This window comes from Dermacentor variabilis, chromosome 9, assembly GCF_050947875.1.
Source record: "Dermacentor variabilis isolate Ectoservices chromosome 9, ASM5094787v1, whole genome shotgun sequence".
NCBI classification, from domain to species: domain Eukaryota; kingdom Metazoa; phylum Arthropoda; class Arachnida; order Ixodida; family Ixodidae; genus Dermacentor; species Dermacentor variabilis.
The window spans coordinates 125714527-125734526 of record NC_134576.1 but is presented as its reverse complement, the minus strand read 5'-3'; the positions used below and the strand labels follow the sequence as shown (position 1 = coordinate 125734526).

Sequence of the window (20000 nt, the reverse complement as noted above, 5' to 3'; positions counted from 1 at the left end):
CTTGTGGTTGTCGAAGGGTTCATTCGTCTGCTAACAAGTGCGGACGGTCGCCCACAGCTAAAGGGGCGCGGAGTAAAGGAGAAGTTCCTGGTGTCAGGAACTCTTCCGACGATGCATCGAAGAAGAGTGGCCAATCGGAAGCCACACTGATTTTGCAACACGGTGGCCGTCTTTCCAAGCTGCGCATCGCAGCCTGGAGGAATACTTGGCATCGGGCGAGCGAGAGATCTCCGCGGCCAATTTCGGACTTTCGATCGGTCATTGGTCTCCGTGAAGCTCGGGAAAAAACTCGATGGCTCCGCGTGGAGCGCGGTTCTGTTCGATTCGCCCCCCCCTCCCTTTCTCTTTCTCTCCCCTACTCCTCTTTCGCTGCCCTCACCCTCCGAATCGAGCTAGCTTAGTCCTTGCTCTGCGTTGTAGCTCACGGTCGCTTGCCGTGTAGCAAACGCAGCAAGCATCGCTGACTGTGACGTCACACTTTTTTTTTTTTTTCTCTTCCTCCGTACGTGCGCTGGAGTTGTCGGCGGGAGATTCCGCTCGGCGCGCTCGGGTCCCACGCCCGGAGTGGGACCCGAGCGCTCGCCTTTCTATATAGCTGCGTCGGAACGCGAAAGAAATTTAGAGAGTTTTAGTGGACTTTAGTTACTTTAGGAAATGGGTTCTCTTATTATGTATAGTAACAAAGTTGTATAAGAATAACAGGGTTGTATTACAGGTCTCTACAGCTTGAGAGAACTAGTGTTCTCTTAGCTGCTACTAACAACGCTGTAGCAGTTCAACCTGTCGCGAGAATTACCGTTTCGCATCGAAGCAAACGACTTGTTCCTGTTCAGCGTAGGCTCCTATATCGCCTACTTTGATGTCACAATCTCTCATTTATTCTCTCTTTTTTTTCTTTTCTGACGCTTTTGTTCTTTTTTCTTTACTTTCGTCCTTCGGAGCAACTGTGGGTTGAGACTTCGCGCCACCGGGGTGCCGCTGTGTGTCCTAATATCATCACAGCACCTGTTCTCTCCGCTGTACGCATAACATGGCCTGCGCTATCAAGTTTCGTACTCTTAACTTTAATTATATAGTATCGGCTATAGCCCCATTTGCTCTGTAATGCGCACTGCTGTCTCCCTCTCTCTTAACCTTACGTCACTCATTTTCCGTTACATCGCTCGCCGCGCGGTGACTTCTCCTCGAGCTTCTTGGTTGACTTCAAAGTTTCGGCCCCATATGTTGTTATAGAACCGGTACAACGCAATGATTGTGCGGAGGAGGCGGAGAAATAGACAGAAAGACAGGGAGGTTAGCCAGTTCTCAGACCGGCTGGCTACCCTGTTCTGGGGAAAGGGGGTAAGAGAAATAAAAGATACCAGAAAAGAGATGTTACCAAAAAATGGGGCGAGCGGGGTGGAAGAGCAAAAATAAAATAGAAAAGGGAAACGAGAATACGGCACAACTTAAAGTTTGTCTGTTAGGGCTAGTCCTCAGCAAGAAGCGCAACGACGCTTTCAAAGCCTCCTGTGCTGAGGACGGTCTCGGCCAGTGTCCCAGGACCTTTTTCCTCCGACAAAGAGCGCTTTTCGATACCATCTAGCACTCTTGAGACTACCTTCCTGGGTGCACTGAAGGCGGGGACACTCACAGAGAAGGTGGGCGATCGTTTCCTCGCAGCTACAGTTCTCGCATGAAGGGCTGTTGGCCATTCCTATCTGAAATGAGTGCGCATTCGCGAAGGCCACGCCAAGCCACAAGTGGCACAGAAGCGCCTCCTAAGCTCTAGGTATATTCCCCAAAGATGGCGCCAAGCTGCTGGTCATGATTTGGTAAGACCCGGCGGATAGACTATTTGCTCTTGATTCCGTTCCGATAGTTGTGCATGCTCGGCGGCAAACAAGCAGGCGCCAGATGTTAATGTTCGATGCCTATACTTGTTATATAACGTTTGAAGTTGAGTTGTACGCTCTAGATAACTCGTTTGGAAGTACTAAACCGCCGTGTTTTTGAGGCTAAGTGTTGCGTAATGGCGTTGTGGCGCTGCACTATATGTTATATCGTACATGCAATACACGTGACCGAATTTTGATTTCGAAAGGATCGTTTACCAGTCTACACTGATATAACTCGCTTCTCTAGCGTCCTTCAAAGAGCTATGAACAGAGTTTGCTTCGACATTCCGTTATGTACTGCGCGCGCCATGTTTTTAAGTTCGCTAAAAGGAGATGAATGGCGGCTATAACGGGTTTAAATTTGGAGGGACGCCAAGTCAAACGTTACGTTCAGCCTAACGCATCGGCGCGTACGCGTGTGCTTTCTGGCAGTTTTAACGCAAACCCTAACTTACCAGCCTTAATGTCGTCCAGGCAAGCATGTGGCGTGCCTGTTTATCGCACGCACTGAACGTACTACCTATTAGCCCTCTGCAGGTCCTTTATTACATTGCGTGAGCAGGCCTTTTCCGAGTATACGCTTAGCTCTTTCAGGCGTCGAAGTTTGCTTCCAGGATAAATGTTTATATCTTAAGGCTGCGCGCTACCTCTTCTGAGCCTTTGTTTCAAACACCGTATTAATCGCCATGTTATGTTTGGTTGGTTGGTTCTTCCTTTCTTTCTTTCTTTCTTTCTTTCCTTCTTTCGGCTCAACATGCAAGGTTTTGCGGTGTAAGCTGCGAGCTGGTTAGTTTCCTTGTTGTTTTGCGTCGCGAATGCTTTATTGGATGAATTTGTAATTGTTCAACGGAGCACGCAGGACGTTATTCTGTGCACTGACTTTATATGAATGCATGCGTGCTAGGCAAATGCCTATTTCCGGTACAGACGAGTCTGAAACGTGAAATCAATTAATTAACTGGCATTTGAACTATCGTTAGCTTAAAGAAATGCCCGATGATCACTCAAAGAGGACCACTGAATATGCAGAATGAAGCAATTTGAGTGGTGACTAGGGATGTTTGAGGTGGTCAACACACTTATCGATTATGCTGGGGTGCTTTCCTCTCTACACTGTAAACTAACGTACGCTGTTAAGTGCGCATAACGGTGATAATTAGTTGACGGTGTACCCACTACGGAAGTCAACAAAACTGTTCGTATCCTCCTTGGAAGGGCGAGAAACATTTCAAATGCTGAGTGCTAGTGTCTCAATATTAGGAGGAAGCTTCAACTCTGTGGCGCCCATCTAAATACGTAGTAAAAACAGGTGTTCCTTTTCACAGCAACCACTGCACCGAATTCGATGACGTTTGTTACATTCAAAAGAAAGCGTGAAAGCCTATTGGCCGTAGGAAGTGCATTCCGTACTTAGGCCGTCGCTTTATTTGAATAAATATCGTTGAAGATTGCGAAATTCGGCAAAACGAAACTATCAAGTTCCAGCTCTGTAATGGAGCAATGTCAAACGAGGCAAATTGAATAATTTAACAGCATTGAATAACGCGCGTAAGGCGGACAAAACAAATTTACCCCCACGTCAAGTATATCACTTATTTGTGAATAAACTCCTCGCAGAACCCTCGCAAACACTGTAACAAATTCACATAAGATATAAATTAATGTATCAAATTTTTCCGCTTGGTATGCTCAAACATATGCAGTTTATAAAACTGCGATATATGTTTTTCGTGCAGAGTTACCGATTTGTAAACTTTGTGATTCTATATTATCTTTATAGCCTACCAGTCTTCGGCGATAAAACAAATATGTGGCCATAAATCAAGATTCCATTTTTTACAGTCACTAGAATTTAACTTTCTCCAATGCAACAAAGTTCATTATGATAAGTATGAAGTTATGTCTGAAAAGCATTTCTGGGTTTTCCAAGTAGTTGAGCAGGCGGCATCGGAGTTGTGCCTGAGCTAAAGCTTACTCTTAAGAATAATCTCTCTCTCTCTCTCTCTCTCTCTCTCTCTCTGTGTGTGTGTTTTAGCTGCATTCACACAGTCGTGACGTTCAAGTGCACGGCGCATTGCGTGGATTTTGTTGAACTAGGAAAAAACTGTATTTCCTCGCTCGCTCGCTCGCTCGCTCGCTCGGTCGGTCGGTCGGTCGGTCGTTCGTTCGTTCGTTCGTTCGTTCGTTCGGTCGTTCGGTCGTTCGGTCGTTCGTTCGGTCGTTCGTTGGTTCTTCTTTCATTCATTCAGTTATATTACCGTCAGGGTTAGCACATATTGCAGATGGGAGTAGTGAATTACAGTACAAGAAAAAAAAAAAGGGTTAAGAAAATGCGTGGTTGTTTCCAATTATACAATGTTAGTGAAATGTAAATACAGCGTGTAAAATAATCTGCGCGAAAGTAAACATCGCAAGAATATCGGCTAATGCCTTCACTAATTTCTTACGAAGCTTCAGACAGGTAGTTCTAATAGAGCCCGTCCGGTATGACTTTGTACGTCAGGTCATTCGCCTTCGCGCTTCAAGCAGTCATAATAAATGCCAATCTTCTGATGCGTGTTGTAAGTAGGACTCCGGGAATAAATTGGTCCGGCAAGTTAAAATTCCAATAAAACAGTAAAGTACGTTGTGGGGCAAGTTGGTGCATAGCGTTCAATAGATGAAGCGCCAACAGTGACGGCACACTAGGAAGGAACAAAGACAGGACAAGGCGCTACTTGCAACTTGCGCATTCACATGATCAGTGTTCCTCTTTTTTCGTCCCCCTCTCCCCATGGCTGCATAGTGAGCCACTTTCGGCTTCAATAAACAGTTGCAAGTAGCGCCTTGTCCTGGTCTTTGTTCCTTCCTAGATTGCCGTCACTGTTGGCGCTTCATCTATTGAAAAATAGAATTCCAACCTTATGAAGCGGGCAACAAGGTTTGGAGGCCGGGCCAGTTGGCGATCCGCGTTACTGTGAATGGCAGCGCACACCGGCGGCACGAGGACAAGGACAAGGACGACAAGGACGAGGACAAGCGCTGAACCCGAGAACCGCGCTCGTTCTCGTCCGCCTTGTGCTTGTCTCGGTGTGAGCCGTTTATGCACCGTAACCAATCAACGTGGCCGGCAGCTTACCGCTATCACGAAAGGAAAAAGATTGTCGTCCACCCGGATGCAGCAAGAAGCTACGAAGGAAACCTATGCGAGTTTCTCGGAAAGAACGCTTTCGCAGTTGAGGAAGAAACAGAAATCGTCCTGGTCCGGGATTCGGACCCGGGTCCAACGCCTCTCCGGTGCGGCCGCTCGGCCATCTGAGCTAACCAGGGGGTTAGCAGATCGCACCGAGAGGACAAATTCATCGACAGCCCGACGCGCAGAGGCACAGAATAGGACAAATCAGTTCTGCGGGATCCCACAAGGTGGAGGAACCACTATACTTTGAAACAAACGTGTATAATCATTGTATTATGCTGGCACTAACATCTAGGGCAGAAACTTGGAGGCTAACAAATGTTAGGAAGCTGAGCACCGCGCAAAGAGCGAAGAACGAAAAAAAAATAAAAAAATATAGGCGTGAAGCTAGGAGACATGAAGACAGCGGTGTAAACAGGGGTATCCGCAGATAATCGGCGGTCTGTTAGACTCGCGGTGAAATTTGCACCACGCACGATAGGCAAGGACGCAGAGACGGTGGGCAGGCGAGCACTTACTCACAACTGCACAAAAGTAAGCGCTCGTGTGTCCAGCTTCTTTGCATCCTTGTCTGTTGTGCGCGCTACAAATTTCACGCCGAATATACTTACCAGCTCGCCCAACTATCAGTTTTGCTGCAGGTCTGTTAGAGTTGTGGAGAGGTTACCAAGGGAGGGGAAACGGAGTCGAGGACGACAGAGAACTAGGTTCTGCAATGAATGGGTCAGCAGGCGCAAGACCCACTGATGATTGATGATGATGATGATGATGATGATGATGATGATGATGATGATTGATGGGAGAGATCGTCGTCCTGCACTGGACATGAGGGCCCTCTCGTGAATCTGGGGCTCGAGGGCGCACGAATATTCGTAACACAGGCGTCAGGAGGACAGAAATGCGATATTACTGCCACTCGAACTAGGTGAAAAAAGGTCGGCAAATGGGTGATATCTGTGGAGGTGGTGTGGAACTACTGAAATGCGAAAGGGGAAAAATGAAATTGTAATAGAGTGGTAATCTCTTTCATCCACCATGGTTACTAGCTAAATAAATTCAGTTGAATTCGTTGTTTCAAATCATTATTACCGTTTCGGCAGTTGTGGAACACAGAAGTAGGCATCATGATCGGCGACTCTGTTGACACGTCCTGTGAACGTTAAATGTTGAAAGTGATAACTATACAGCAGCACAAAAAAAAAGAAAGAAGAAGAAGGAAGGAATAAAAATGAAAAGAAACTCTAAAATATATATTTCTCATCTGGGTCGAAAAATTAAAATCAGAATAGACAAGTTCAGCACAAAGATATACAACAAAATAAAAGAACAGTTAACTCCAAGTTAATTACAGAAAAGTTGAAAGGAAGGTTTGCCTCTGCGTGGGGGCAAACTACCATTTACCTAATTCAAGTGAACATGAAACGCAGAGGTGTTCTCCTTACACAACCACTGAACCGTTGAACTGAATTAAGTTGGTTGCACTTAAGAAAGATAGCCGGATTCTACAGACTGTAGGAAACAGGATTTTTATTTAACGCCTCAGTTTTTTTCTTTGGAATTGTCGAAAATCGACAACTCTAAATAAATAAATAAAAACAAAAAACGAACGAAGCCGAGTTGTTGAAGTTGAAGTTTATTCAAAATAGGAAAAGTACACGGGAAATAATGTACAGGACATCTGAATCCCTAGCTCAAGGCTATAGTTGGGATACTTGAACCTTGATACTTGCGTAGCTTTCTTTTCTTTCTTACTTCTATTTTTTTAATTTCTTATTTTAATAATTTAAAGAAAACGAATGGCCTGAATTAAAAATCTACTTCCTATAGTTACTATATTTTAACTTTTCCTAAGAAATAGAAAAGATTCTGGGGTTTGACGTGCCAACCGCGATATGAATACCAGGCACGCTGTAGTGAAGGACTCGAAAATTTTCGACCATCTAAGGTTCCTTAATCTTAACTTTTTAACTTCTAACTTTTTTAACGTGCACTTAAAGCGTGCGCGTTAAATCCGGTGCAAACCGACGGAAATGCGACCGGCAGTCGTACCCTCGACCTCGTGCTTAGCAGCAGAAACGCCACAGCCGCTTTATGAGTTCCCAGTAAATCCAACAGACATTCTAAACATTGGTGTAGTGGCTGCCGAGCGAATTCTCCGTTTCCATGTATTTGTATAGGAGCTCAAAAGGTAGAACTTCCTCTCAACTAACAAATTCACGTTCTCGTGCCATTAGAAAAAAAAAAAAAAGCTGTGTTATTATAAAGGCGAACGCGGTACACAAAGCCGAAGAAGGAATTGCGTTTTCTATTTCTCATTCGATTACAACAAATAAGAAAAAAAAGGCTTGTTTGCAATATAGCTCGCTAAGAGAAACAATTGCGGCTTTTTAACGGTGTCTGTTATAGCCCCATTTAGCAGCGACAGTTGTAAGGTAACGTTCGCAGCTGTTTTTGCAACGTTCAATTCTATATAATGCTGCGGCTGCTACTTCGCCAACGAAATCGGGAACTTATGAAGCTCTTTTCGCCCACACAGCTGTCTCTAATGCAAAACTGTGTTCGCTGTAATTGATATCTATAAATACGCCTACTATAGCATTCCGTTAATACATTTTGCGTGTATCGTCTCAACTCGATTAATGGATTGCCGAATCGCTTCGTTAACGATGAACGGTGTATAGATGGGCACCTCTCTCTCATACATATATATATATATATATATATATATATATATATATATATATATATATAGAGAGAGAGAGAGAGAGAGAGAGAGAGAGAGAGAGAAGAGATGTGGTGTCACATGGCGCCCATGGCGTGCTTCCGGCTTCGCAATCAGTTCCAGTGCAACAAGACGGCAATAACATTGTCTTCGGGGTCTGTTTCGTTGCTTCGTTTACTCATAAATAACCAGGGTTCGGGCGTGGCTATTGGGGCCTCTAAGTCCGCACTTCAGGAACGGTTCTGTCTGGGAGCTAATCTCGAAGGCTCTTTTCTGACTTCATGCGTCGGAAGCGGTTGCGCAGCCGGGAACGCCTTGTACGCGCCATGTTTTAGACACCACGTTTCCTTTTCTCGCCCCTTTTCGTTCAGCTCATAGACGCGGAGCCGTGTTTCCTGTAGGACAGCAGAAGTAACGCGCTTTTCTCTATGCAACATATATCTCTGTTTCTCCTTCCCCATGCTTATGATGATGATGATGATGTTGATTTCTGTCGGCACCGCCCTTCAAAACGGGATGGCAACAAATAGTAGCCTTCGTGAGCTAATCGAGTTTTACTTGCTCTATTGCAGTCTAGCTTCTTGCCTGTCCCTCTGTTACCTTCTCTCGGTCCTCAGCAAAACCTTGATATTTTACCGTTACCTATATATACCTGCAGCAACCCCGACCAGCTCCATCGACCTCTTCCCTTCTTTCCTTTCTTTTTTTTCAGCCAGTACTATGCACGTCTCTTGCTTATCACTACCGCTAACTAGTTAGGGCTCCCATCAGCCTTGAATGCCACCGCTTCTGAAAGGTAGACGCTTCTTTAGAGGTCCTGATCTTGAATTGTAGCGCGAAGCGACACTGACAGGGACTAGACGCAGACAGGACGAGCGCTAAATCTCTGTCTGTGTCACTTCGCGCTACCAGTTCAAGGCCATGTTACCGTACGAACTCGCCCAACTTTCTGTCCTTTTGCATTACATTTAGAGGTCTTGCTAGGCGAATACATCGTGGCAATTGCATTACGATGTGCGCGATCGTCTCCCGATTATTGCTGCAGCGGGTCTAACTCAAAAGCGTGCACCGCTTATCGGTAGCGGCAGATGGGAGTCGAGAACGCTGCGAGATCCGCGTCACGTAAGCAGCGGAAACTGCAGGGAGCAACGGTGCCCCGGCGCACCGCCGCCAAACGAAAAGGTGTTCGTGGCGGCGTGGTCCCCGTGAAAATTTACTCACCTCTCTGGTTCCTCTCTCGCTTGCGGCTTCCACACGAGCCGCGCGGCCTTTTGCGTTAATATTTTTTTTTTATTGAAGTGAATGTTAGGAGAGGTTGGCGCCTTTATGGTGGCACCCGCTACTCCTTGTCACTTGGCAAACGAAACAAATTTGCGTAAAAGGAAGAATAGCGACACAAAATATAACACTCAGTAGAAGAACGGATCAATAAAAAAATATACAGTCCAACAGTACATGAGTCGCAAAGTTCTGTGCATTAGTTCAGTCCACGTATGCATATATAAAGTCAGATGTTTTGAACAGCCAAAACACAAGACGCATGTAATACACTGCAAGTACAGAACAGAATTATACATATTGCGTAAAAGTTGCGATCACCACATAAACCAATTATGAAGCACGAACAACATTTATGTGACTCATTTAGCGTATTCGAATCATCGGATACCTAATATTTTCCCAAAATCTTGGTGTCCTCTAAAAAACTTTTTCAGAGCAAGAAGTGCTCTTTTCTTGAAGGCTAATTGCGTTCCTCTTCTGTTGGCACCTGAGCCGTGTTCCCGCAAGGGTTGCAGAAGATAGTGCCAGCCTTTCCTCCTTTTCCCCGCAAAAACCTCTTCTCTCTCTTCATCTTCCGTTGTCCGCCCAACTGCTTATGCCATGCGAGAGCGCACTTCGCTTTCGTATACAGTAACCGAGATACTCCAACATACTAGCGTAACATACCAAGATTCGAGCGGGCCACCTGCAGAGTATCGGCCGCCTTGAAGATAGTCGACGCTTGCAAGGCGGCGTTGCTGATAGATATCTGAACTGGGATACAGGTTAGACTGTCGGCGAAGGGATAACTGACACGGCACAGAGGGTCGATGAAGAAGGCGTGGAGGTCAGGCGCAATGCGCACGTGGCCGTTTGCTACCCTACACCGAGGGAATCACGATATCACGACGAAAGAAAACCGACAACATGGAAGGGTGAATACGAGAAACGTGCTTGCGAAGGAACGGGCAAAGGGGAAGCGACGCCTGTTGGAGTTCGGACGCGACAGCATTGAGAGGACAGACATGATGGGCTGTAGTTGAGTTGGCGATCGCATTATACGCGAGGTGTATAGTGCAAACGGAGCCTGCTTGCCCATCCTTCGACGTTGAGCGCACCGCGCTCTGTGCTTCATATCGCCGAGTCGGACTACCGTGCAGCACGGAGGGTGATCTCCTGTTCCCCGCAGCCCCCGCCTCCATCGCCAAGAGAGCGCTTGCTGCCCTCCTTGGCTTTTGTGACGAGACTCAGCTGAGAGCGCGGCTGTAAGCCCCGCTTTGCTTCTTCTTTAACCTTCTTGGTTTTCTTTTTTTTTTCGCTCTCTCTCATTCTCTCTCTAATCTTTTTCTCCCCACTCCCCTTACCCCGTGCAGTGCTGTTGAGGTGCCCTCCCTTGAGAGACAGTTACGGCACTGCACTTTTCTCTTCCTTTCATCTTAAAAATCACTACTACTACTGCGTGCAACAAGACTGAAACGACGAATACGCGGCGCTACAAACAAACGACGGCTTATTGCTCGCATAAACACCATCGTACAACAGGAAGCCAAACGGGAACCAACAACAACTACACAACCTAGAATACATTAATTACAGCAATATCATCTGTCGTAGGCTCAATACCGCGAAAGGAACATTCCTTTTCTCCTTCTTTTTTTTGTGTTTTCTTCTTCTTCTTTATTTTTTTTAAACAAAGAAACAGATCGGCGGCTCACGCAGATTTTGCTTCTATTGATTACCTCGTATACCTCTATGTTCTCGCTAGTAGGATGATCTGTGTGCTTGAATATCTGTCTATAAAACAAAAATTCCAGGTTTCTGGTGCCAAAACCGCTATCTCATTATAAGGCACGCCGGAGTGGTGTACTCCGTATTCATTGGGCCACCTGGGGTTCATTAACGTGAACTCCAAACCACGGTACACGGGCATCTCCACTACTTTCGTTACACATATATATATATATATATATATATATATATATATATATATATATATATATATATATATATATATATATATATATATATATATATATATATATATATATAGGGGTTTTCTTCAAAGTTCAGCACGCAGGACCCGACGTAAAATACGCAGGAAAGAGACGACGAACTTTTTGGGAGACTTCCTTTACTTAACGTTTTCGGCTGGTGGACCAGCCTTCGTCAGAGTACAGCCTGTACTCTGACGTACAGGCTGTACAGCACTGTACTCTGACGAAGGCTGGTCCACCAGCCGAAAACGTTAAGTAAAAGAAGTCTCCCAAAAAGTTCGTCGTCTCTTTCCTGCGTATATATATATATATATATATATATATATATATATATATATATATATATATATATATATATATATATATATATATATATATATATATATATATATCGAACGTTCTGTATCAGCAAATGGAGCGGTAGTATTGCTCGAACGTCTGCTAGCAAAGGTGTTGTTCAAAGGGGACCCGCAGCAGGGATGTAGCTGACCTCCGAGATCACCGCAACAGTCCAAGGGTTTTCGATTCCTTACCACGTTCAGCCTGTCACGGCGTTACCGTAATGAGCCCATCGAAAATGAAAGCAGTGTGGCTTCTGGGGAGGAATCCTTTTCGCTTCGTGTAACTCGAAATCGTGTCGGTTCAGTGTTGCGCACAGATGCGGCGTTAGCGCACTGCACGGCTAGGGCGTTGCGCTGCCGAGCACCAGGTCGCGGGTTCGACCCAGGCCGCGGGAGTCGCGCATTCCCATGGTGGCGGAGTGCAAACTCTCGTGTACCGTGCTTCGGATGCGTGTTAAAATACCCAAGGTTTCCGAAAGCAATGAGCACATTAAACACCACAATTTAAATAATTAACTTGTGCGCATAGCAGAAACGCTGGCCCCTTGCTTGTGTGTTTGTGGCTTTCCGTGTTTGTTTTCTTTGTTTGCTTTTTCTGCCCCGCTCAAACTTGGTAGTCCGGAAAATACGTTGCCAACGCAAGTCTGCCACGGTTAGCGAACGTGAAGACGCCAGCGTCGAAACGCTATAGCTGCTCGCCTCGATTTACCGTTTTCACCCCTGCATCTCGCATTTTGCGTTGAGGTCGCAACAAACTGTAAAGCCCCCTCAGAAAAATGGCGTTTGGTGTTTTTCCCAACTACGATGGTACGCGTGTCGCGTCCACCACGCGTTATGAATGGCGTCGTGGTAATTTCGAGCATGCCTGGCTAGACTTTCTTCCTCACGCACGCAAGTTGACATTGAAGAGCAGCGTCAAGGGCCTCCAGTTATGTAAATTTCCTCGTGCACGAGACATTATTGTTAATTTAGAGTTATGCGACTCTCCGCGTCTCTGTTATTTCTTGCTCTTTTTTTTTATGTATGTATTTCACAACGTCACTACATTCAATCTAGTAACGTAAAGCTTGTAATGACAGCTACCTGACAGTCGCTGACAACTGAAGGTTAACTATATAGACGTCCCGGACCTGTTGCACGGTGTCGTCAGTGCACGAGCACGACTTCTAGAATGCGTCCACGTGCAAGCGTTGGAATGCTCGCAGCATATGCTCCTGCGATGACAGGCTCAAATCGCCCTCCCCCCGCCCCACCCACTTTGTTTTTCTTTCTTTTTTTTTTTTACGACAACAGATGTCTGCAGGAAGCACGCAGTGCGACGAGCCGGCAGTAGAACTTTCTTTTTCTTTTCGTCTGAGCGTCAAGAACAGCGCACGTACGTCATCAACTCAAAGGTGTTCCGCAGATTTTTGCTAGTTCGCTATGGGGCTGGATATTGATTAGCAATTCACACCGGCGCCTGAAACGTGCCCCGGCCTCTGTCAGCATTTTACCCGCGTATGCAGTCGCTCGCAAAAAGTGTAAAGGACGACACCGCGATCCTCGACACAGTGCGACCGCGGTCTTGTGGATGGTGAGACGGTATCAATGAAATGTCGAGGTTCAGCTATAGTTCCGAGACTGCGCAGTGGTGGGTTAAGTGAGACTCGGAACCTAACTTTCATTACATTTCGTGCCATTACAGGCTGTTCGGTCTATGACGCAGAGTCATAGACCGAACTGGGACCTCTCACGCACAAGTAAACGTTAAAGCAGTTAACATAACGGCGGTAACAGAACAACGACCTATTCTCAATTTCGAATACGACTGAGTCAGATAATTCAGGTAATTCTATTCTTCCTATTGGATGAGGTAATACACGGGTTAAAAACACTTATTAAGAGAGTAGGACTGTTCCGGTTGTTTCTGCCGCGTAAGAGCCCCATGATAGGAAGCGCTGTCGGTCGGTATTCGAGAAAGCATTCATTCGAGATTTGTGAGCTTTGAGTATCGCTGGCCGGTTCCCGCTAAGTATACTTTTTTTTTACAGCTAATAACCCACCCCTAGGTATCTTCTGGAGTTGCAAGTTACTGAGCCCCCGCTATGCGTGTGCCTCAGCTAACGTCAGCCAATCTGTTCAATAAAAGAAAGAAAAATATATGTAAAAAGAGACAGCGCTGAATACAATTATCAAGCCTATGGTGTGACAACCGGACACCGTGGGTCTCAAGACTGTATCTTGTACGGTGTTTATAGTTTTTTTCATTTTTTTTGTTATTCGTTGAACAGCTTGGCTAACGTTAGCTGGGACACCCTATGTACGTGAGCTATATATTCGGGACGTGATATCGGTCTTCGGGGAGCAGTTTCGAGAAACAATATATATATAAATAGTTTTTTTAATTGTAGCAAGAAAGATAAGAAAAGTAATTGACCTGTGCATCCAACCTACTACGTTCGCGCTATTTTCTCGACGGTGCTTACCTGACCGAGCTAACAGAAAGGCACTAACTGCGAATACGTTCGTGCTGAACTTGCTAGTATACCTGTCCTATATTTTAGGGTCCTGACATTTATGAACGTTCGCGCCGAGTTTGCCAGTATGACTTCCCTTCTACAGGTATGTCGTTCTGCTATCGTCTATACGTATGCAGGTGAAATATTTTTCCTGCGCATTTGTAGCACATACTTATTTCGCGTGCCATTTGTATGCGAAAGCTGAATTCACAACCGCAGACGGTGTGCAATGCAGAATTTGGCGTTTTTGCTGTTATATTGACCACATTTGCACGTTGGCACTGGGGTTAGCGATGTCCGTGAGTATCAAGATTTAAAGGGATACTAAAGGGAAACATAGCTTGAGATGTATTAGTAAATTACCCTTCTAGACCAACATAAAACCATTGTTATTATGAGAAAAGGCTTGTCAAGGCAATAAAGATTCAAATATGGAAGACAGGTGGTGACGCCGTCGTCAAGCTCCTGCACCATGTCGCACTGACGTCACGGATTTTGATGGTGTCTGCTCGGAGCTAGTTAAGATTTAATGGGTAAATGTATACATCATTGTATTCTAAAGCAGCCAAAGACAGAATTTAGAAAGTTTCGGGAAATTATGTTAGCTGAGCCGCAACGTCCGACGTATGAAAAATATACACTGAAATCGGTGACGTCACAATCACGTACCGGGGCCTTGAGGTAAGGTCGTTCTTCCGGTTGCCGGGCGACTCGTTGCACACAAGCTCCGAGCGAGCCTTCTTTACGTATACGAACGTAATCAACTAATCAGCGTCACGGTGTGGGAGGTAGTGCTAATCTAGTTCTTGGGAAAGGGTGAAGAACACTGTGCATCATGGCGGCACCGTAGGCATTAGATGTATCCCACACGCCACGGCGGCTCGGCCTGGTTTACGCCGGAAGCGCCGCTTTCAGCCAATGTATGCTGTCCGAAACATGGCGTCTGCGACGCGTTTCCGGCTCCGCGATCGCTTCCGGCGCATGCGATTAGCAAAAGAGCGCAGCCTTCGAGATCTCTTTTGTCATTCGTGGGCAACGACCACTGACTGCGCTGTGGATTTGCACCCCACCTATTAGCATTGGCGTTACGCTGCGTGCGTGTGCGTTACACGCACACAACACGCGCAGGCACGCACGCACGCACACATCCACGATAGGCACACGAGAAGCAATGCGAGGAGCGTCGGTTGGGACGCCGGGCATATATTCCGGCGCGTACTCCCGCCCGCGCTAGCTGCGTGTCCCGGGCCACAGAGCGCGGCGGCACGGCGTTCCGGGGGCAAACGCAGGCCGCAGCTGGGGCCGCTCCGCTTAGCGGAAACGCGGGCGCAGTTGCCGCCGCCTATTGCGGACACCGCCCACCTTGGCGGCAGTCCGCGGGGCGGCCGGAGCTCCGGCTGCAGCTGTGCCGGGGATACGCGTACGTGACACATACGTGGCTTTGCCCCGGACGCCCGAGCCTCGAACGAGCGAGCTGGGCTGGCGGTTGAGAGAGCGGGTGCCGCGCGTGAGGAAATGGTAGAGAGAAGGGAGAGAGAGAGAGAGAGCAGAGGCGAAACACCTTCGGCGGCGACGACATAGAGAAAGAAAAATGGCGACGACGTTAACAACGCCGGCGAACGAAATGCCGCGCCGCCGCGTCTGTCCGGGTTGGAACGCGGGCTCGCGCTCAGCCCCAACGCGAGCCGGAACGCCGAGCCAGCGCTAACGTCCCCAGATTGTCCTGCGTCTCCCCGCGACTGTTCCTCCTCGTCTCTTACTGCCCGCCTGTTCCCTTCTTCTCTTGCCCGTGCGCAGCTCAGGAGACGCTTCGCGCGCCGCGCTATCCTTCTCGCGAGGCTCTTGCCCCCCCTTTTCTCTTTCTCGACATCTGTCTTGGAAGAACCTTTTGCGGTATTTCGACGCGCGTTCGGGGCTCGACAGCGAGGAACGTGGACAGTAGGTCACGACCCCTCGGCAGGCTCGCCTCTCGTGGTCGGCTGTGCTATTGCGGAGCCCACCCCTTCCGGTGCAATGGTGAGGTCGGCGAAATCGTGAAATACCGCGCCTGACGCGCTCTGCGTTCCGAAACGCGCGCAGCTCATGATCTAGAGGTGACGAGTGTTTGCTAATATGTAAAACAGCTACAGCTCGCGTCGCGTTTGTAGTTTTCATGTCTATTCTTTTTTTTTTTTCGTTCGCTCCTTAGCTCGAGGCTGCCGCTATGCTCGCCGCCTATTCTGCATGATCAAAAAGATAATAATAATAATAATAATAATAATAATAATAATAATAATAATAATAATAATAATAATAATAATAATAACCATAGCTTCCAGCCATAGGGACGTTTGTGTGTGTCACTGTGTGTTGGACCACTGTCGTGTGTATGTGTGTTCTTGCGTGTGCGTGCGTTGTGTGTGTATTCGTGCTTTAAAATTGAAATATAAAGGGGAGCATGCGACGAATCTGTTCGCAATTCATTAGATCGAAGGTACGGTCGTATCGGTAGTGAATTTCTAGGTGGACGGCATCCAGATTTCATTCTCGGCGCTTCGAAAAGAAGTGCGCGCGTGTGAGAAGTTCGATAAACGATCCGTCGAGTGTCGGCGCTGGCGCTGCATGATGCCACCGAATGTATTTGGAACGTGATTGATCGCAGATCGCGGTCCAGTCGGCCAATAAAGAGTCGCTGCCATATCGTTTGGCCAGTTAACGCTTGGAAAATGCGTGCATCTGTATGTGTGTTTGTGTTTTTTCGTTTGTGCGTGGGCTGTTATGTTTGCGTGTGTTTGAGTTTGTGGCGAAAGTGTATACGTTTGTTCGAGCGCACGCGTGTGTATAAGTACGTGCGTTCGCTCATGTTTTTGAATGTGTGTGTGTGTGTGTGTGTGTGTGTGTGTGTGTGTGTGTGTGTGTGTGTGTGTGTTGCCTGTCTGATTTAATGTGCATGCGTTGTGGGTCCTGGCGTGTGCTTGTTTTGCGTTTGTGTGTGCAGGCGGCTGTGTGATTGTGCGTGCTTGCGTTCGATGTCGCCAGGCCGTCGAGACGGAAACGAGTACCCTGTCGAAACGTTGTCTTGAGACATTCCTTGTTCGACCGCTAATGTTGACTTTGTCTCTCTATTCCACTCCACCCCCGTCTTCTCTCTCTCTGTGTTTTATATGCGTTGTGCAGCTGTATTTGTGCGCATTTGTGTTATTGCGTGTTCTTATTTGTATGTTGCGCGTGCGTGTGCTGGGCTCGTGTGTGTTTGCTGGAGCGTTAGTGCTTTCTTTAGTGCGTATGCGTGTATTCGTCTGCTCCTCGTGCGTGCGTTGTATGTGCTTGAATTTGTACGTTTGTGTGTGTGCTTGTCTTTCGGTGTTTGTTTGTCTTTCAGTGTGTTGTGTGCGTGCGTTTGTGCGTAATTGCGTGCATTTCCTGCTTTGATCTGCGCTTCCAGCTATAGATGAAAGGTGGGAGCGTATCCGTGATCACTCTACGCTGCGTCAGGATCCGAAAGCCGTATTTGTCAGCGGCCCACTAGTTACGACCTCGCACAGCCAGGCTCTCTGACCTGAGCGCGCTCGTGGGCCCCGAGATCGTGGTGGCGCGCCTCTTAGATCTCGGAGGCCACGCCGTGTGGCAATCCATGGGCACGAAATTCGTCGTTGTGGTGACGCTTGCAGTCATGAGAACTTTGGAAATTTTGTGACGGCAATGTATGTGTGTGTGGAGGTATAGCTTGACCCCATCCTTGGGCCTCTGAAGCGTTGGTTTAACGAACGTCTAGCTCACTTCAGGACTTAGCTTCATCAGGCTGGCATGATATAGTGGGGCCTCTTGTTCATAGACAGGCTCCTATGTACATAACTTTCAGGCTACCTACGCAATTGGCGTAGTCTAAACGGCGACAGATTTCGTCGCCATAGTGTCCCGTGTCGTCATGTTTGCGTTTTATAAGCAAATCCGAGAGGCACCGATCGCCTGTGAACCAGTCAGAGCCCACACTGTGGCAAATTTCACAATATGGCGTAATTTGACTGCCTCCAGATTAGCGCACCGAGGTTGCCCTCCCCCCCTCCCTCGTCTTTTGTTCTTTCTTCCGGTTTTATTTTTTGCCGGTGCAACTGTTTTGGTTTGAGATGATGTACACGATATTTTATGCGATGTGCCTTTGTTAGCCGCTGTAGTCGCACGTTCTGTTTACATACTCGATAAGACAGGACAAAATACAGCAAGGTTGTGGCTTGAGCCGGTTAGCTTACACACCGGAAACAGCGCAAAGAGCACGGCCGATGAGGAGAAGCGGTTGTGTCGTCTACTTGGCTATTCGTATCTTTTGCCCATGTTTTCGGCATGAAACAAAATACAACAATACATGAAATCGAATCTCTATGGGTTCGATTTCATGTAAGACCGCTGCTTCTAGCGTGTGTGTAGGCCAGTGCATACCTCTGCCGTTTCCGATCGCTGTAAATTAACGCAACCTCGTCACTCGTTAGCTCGTCTTGCGTGACCGAACGCCTCGTTCTTGTCTCGTCTTGCAGAGCGATGGAAAAGCGCCAGCACAACACAAGACACGCCGCGAGGCAAGCACGAAACAGCGGCAGAGCCGGTAGCAACGCCACCAACGCGACCAGCGGAGCATCGTCGGCGGCCGCTGAGAGGATGACGATCACCGCAACGACGACCTCGCCAAACTCCAAGGCGGCGAATTCGGCGCCGAGCCCACCGCCGGGGTCAGCGAGCCACCAACACCAACGAGAACAGACCGCGGTGCCGACGTCATCGTCCTCGCGGTACCGGCAACACCAACAGTCGGCGAAGCAAAGCGACTCCTCCGACGAAGACGACGACGACGAGGAAATGGAGGACGATTCGGCGTCGCCGGCGCTAGCGACACCGACATCGCCCCCGTCGACGCCCGTGACACCTACGGCGGCCGCGGGAAGCGCCTTGTCGTCTGCCGCGTCCGCCACGACGGTGTCGTCTGCTAGCCCGGAACAGATGTACGAGGGCTTCCAGACTTGGGCTCTGCGCACTTACGGCGACAGCGCCAAGACGAAGACGGTGACCCGCAAGAAGTACCAGCGCATCCTCAAGATACTTAAGGGCGAAGAACAGACCAGCGCCGAAAATTCCAAGTTCCGCTTCTGGGTCAAGGCCAAGGGCTTCAAGATGGGCCTGCCTCCGGGACATCCCCAGCAGAGCGTCCACAAGGCTGCGCTCGCCGCGGCTGCCGCCAAGACGCCCCCCGAGCAGCTATTATTTGTGCCATGCAGCAAGGTGAAGGTGAGTGGCGCGCCTAGGCGCGCACATTCTTCGTGCTTTAGTTTACTGATCCCGGTTTGAACGAACAGTCCCGTAATACATAACGCAGTACGCTTACCAATGGTTTAATTCCTTTTGCACTTCTGCTTAACTCGAAGGATCAAATCTCGTTCTTTACCGTCAGCTGCTAGTCAGCCCTTGTCAGCGATAGCCGCAGTGTTTATACGAGTGCTTTCCTTTGCAGCTGCCACATAGCGACGCTTTTGGCAGGTGTCATCATGACCTCCGTCCACCACGCAGCGTCAGTGTCGCGCGATACGTTGTGCACTATAGAAAGGCCTCACTTGGCTTCTGTGCGAATGCTGAGTTGGCTCTTCTGCCAGCCGCACCTACGGAGCCTGCAAAGCGGTTGCGTTCTTTTGTGTCATAACGTCGGTGACGGCGAAGGACGATAGTTTCGAAGTCGACGCCAAGGGAAGACAGTGCTCTCTGGCCACATCTAGCCGTTGCGGTGGTTATTGCCTACAGTGTATATCACACTTGTCTATAGAGCAGTCGATTGGCCGACTCCGGACTGCGCGACCGTGCGCAGCAGCTGCAGAACGGCTGCGGCGTTGTTCCGGATCTGCTTATCGTATAGCATGCACCGATCATACGGCATGATCACGCGTTGCCTTAGTGCTGCGTCGAACCGTTCCTCCTCCTCCTCTTGTTTTTTTTTTCTTCTCGCAACAGCTGGCGGCCAGGTCGTCCCATTGACCGCTCCAGACAAGTGTGGTTCACAGTGTGCATTGTACGTTTTGGGTGTCGCGTGCTCGTTGAGATTGTCTGCCGACGCAATGGCGGCTGGAAACAGCCGTGGAATTTGACAACCTGAAAGAAAAAAAAAGAGCTTTGC

At 48.0% G+C, this 20000-nt stretch overlaps 1 protein-coding gene across 5 annotated transcripts in view; it reads left to right on the top strand.

The window, feature by feature from the left end:
• LOC142557432 (nucleolar protein 4) overlaps nt 1–20000 on the top strand; it is a 141020-nt gene that overhangs the window by 1350 nt on the left and 119670 nt on the right. For 4 of the 5 annotated variants that reach the window (XM_075669278.1, XM_075669276.1, XM_075669277.1 and 1 more), the window contains exon 2: nt 18379–19123. In XM_075669278.1, the coding sequence (XP_075525393.1) occupies nt 18383–19123 (741 nt within the window). In that variant the 5' untranslated portion in view covers nt 18379–18382. Of the gene's footprint in view, nt 1–15637; nt 15884–18378; nt 19124–20000 lie in introns of those variants that run through there. The other variant, XM_075669275.1, reaches the window with a different exon arrangement.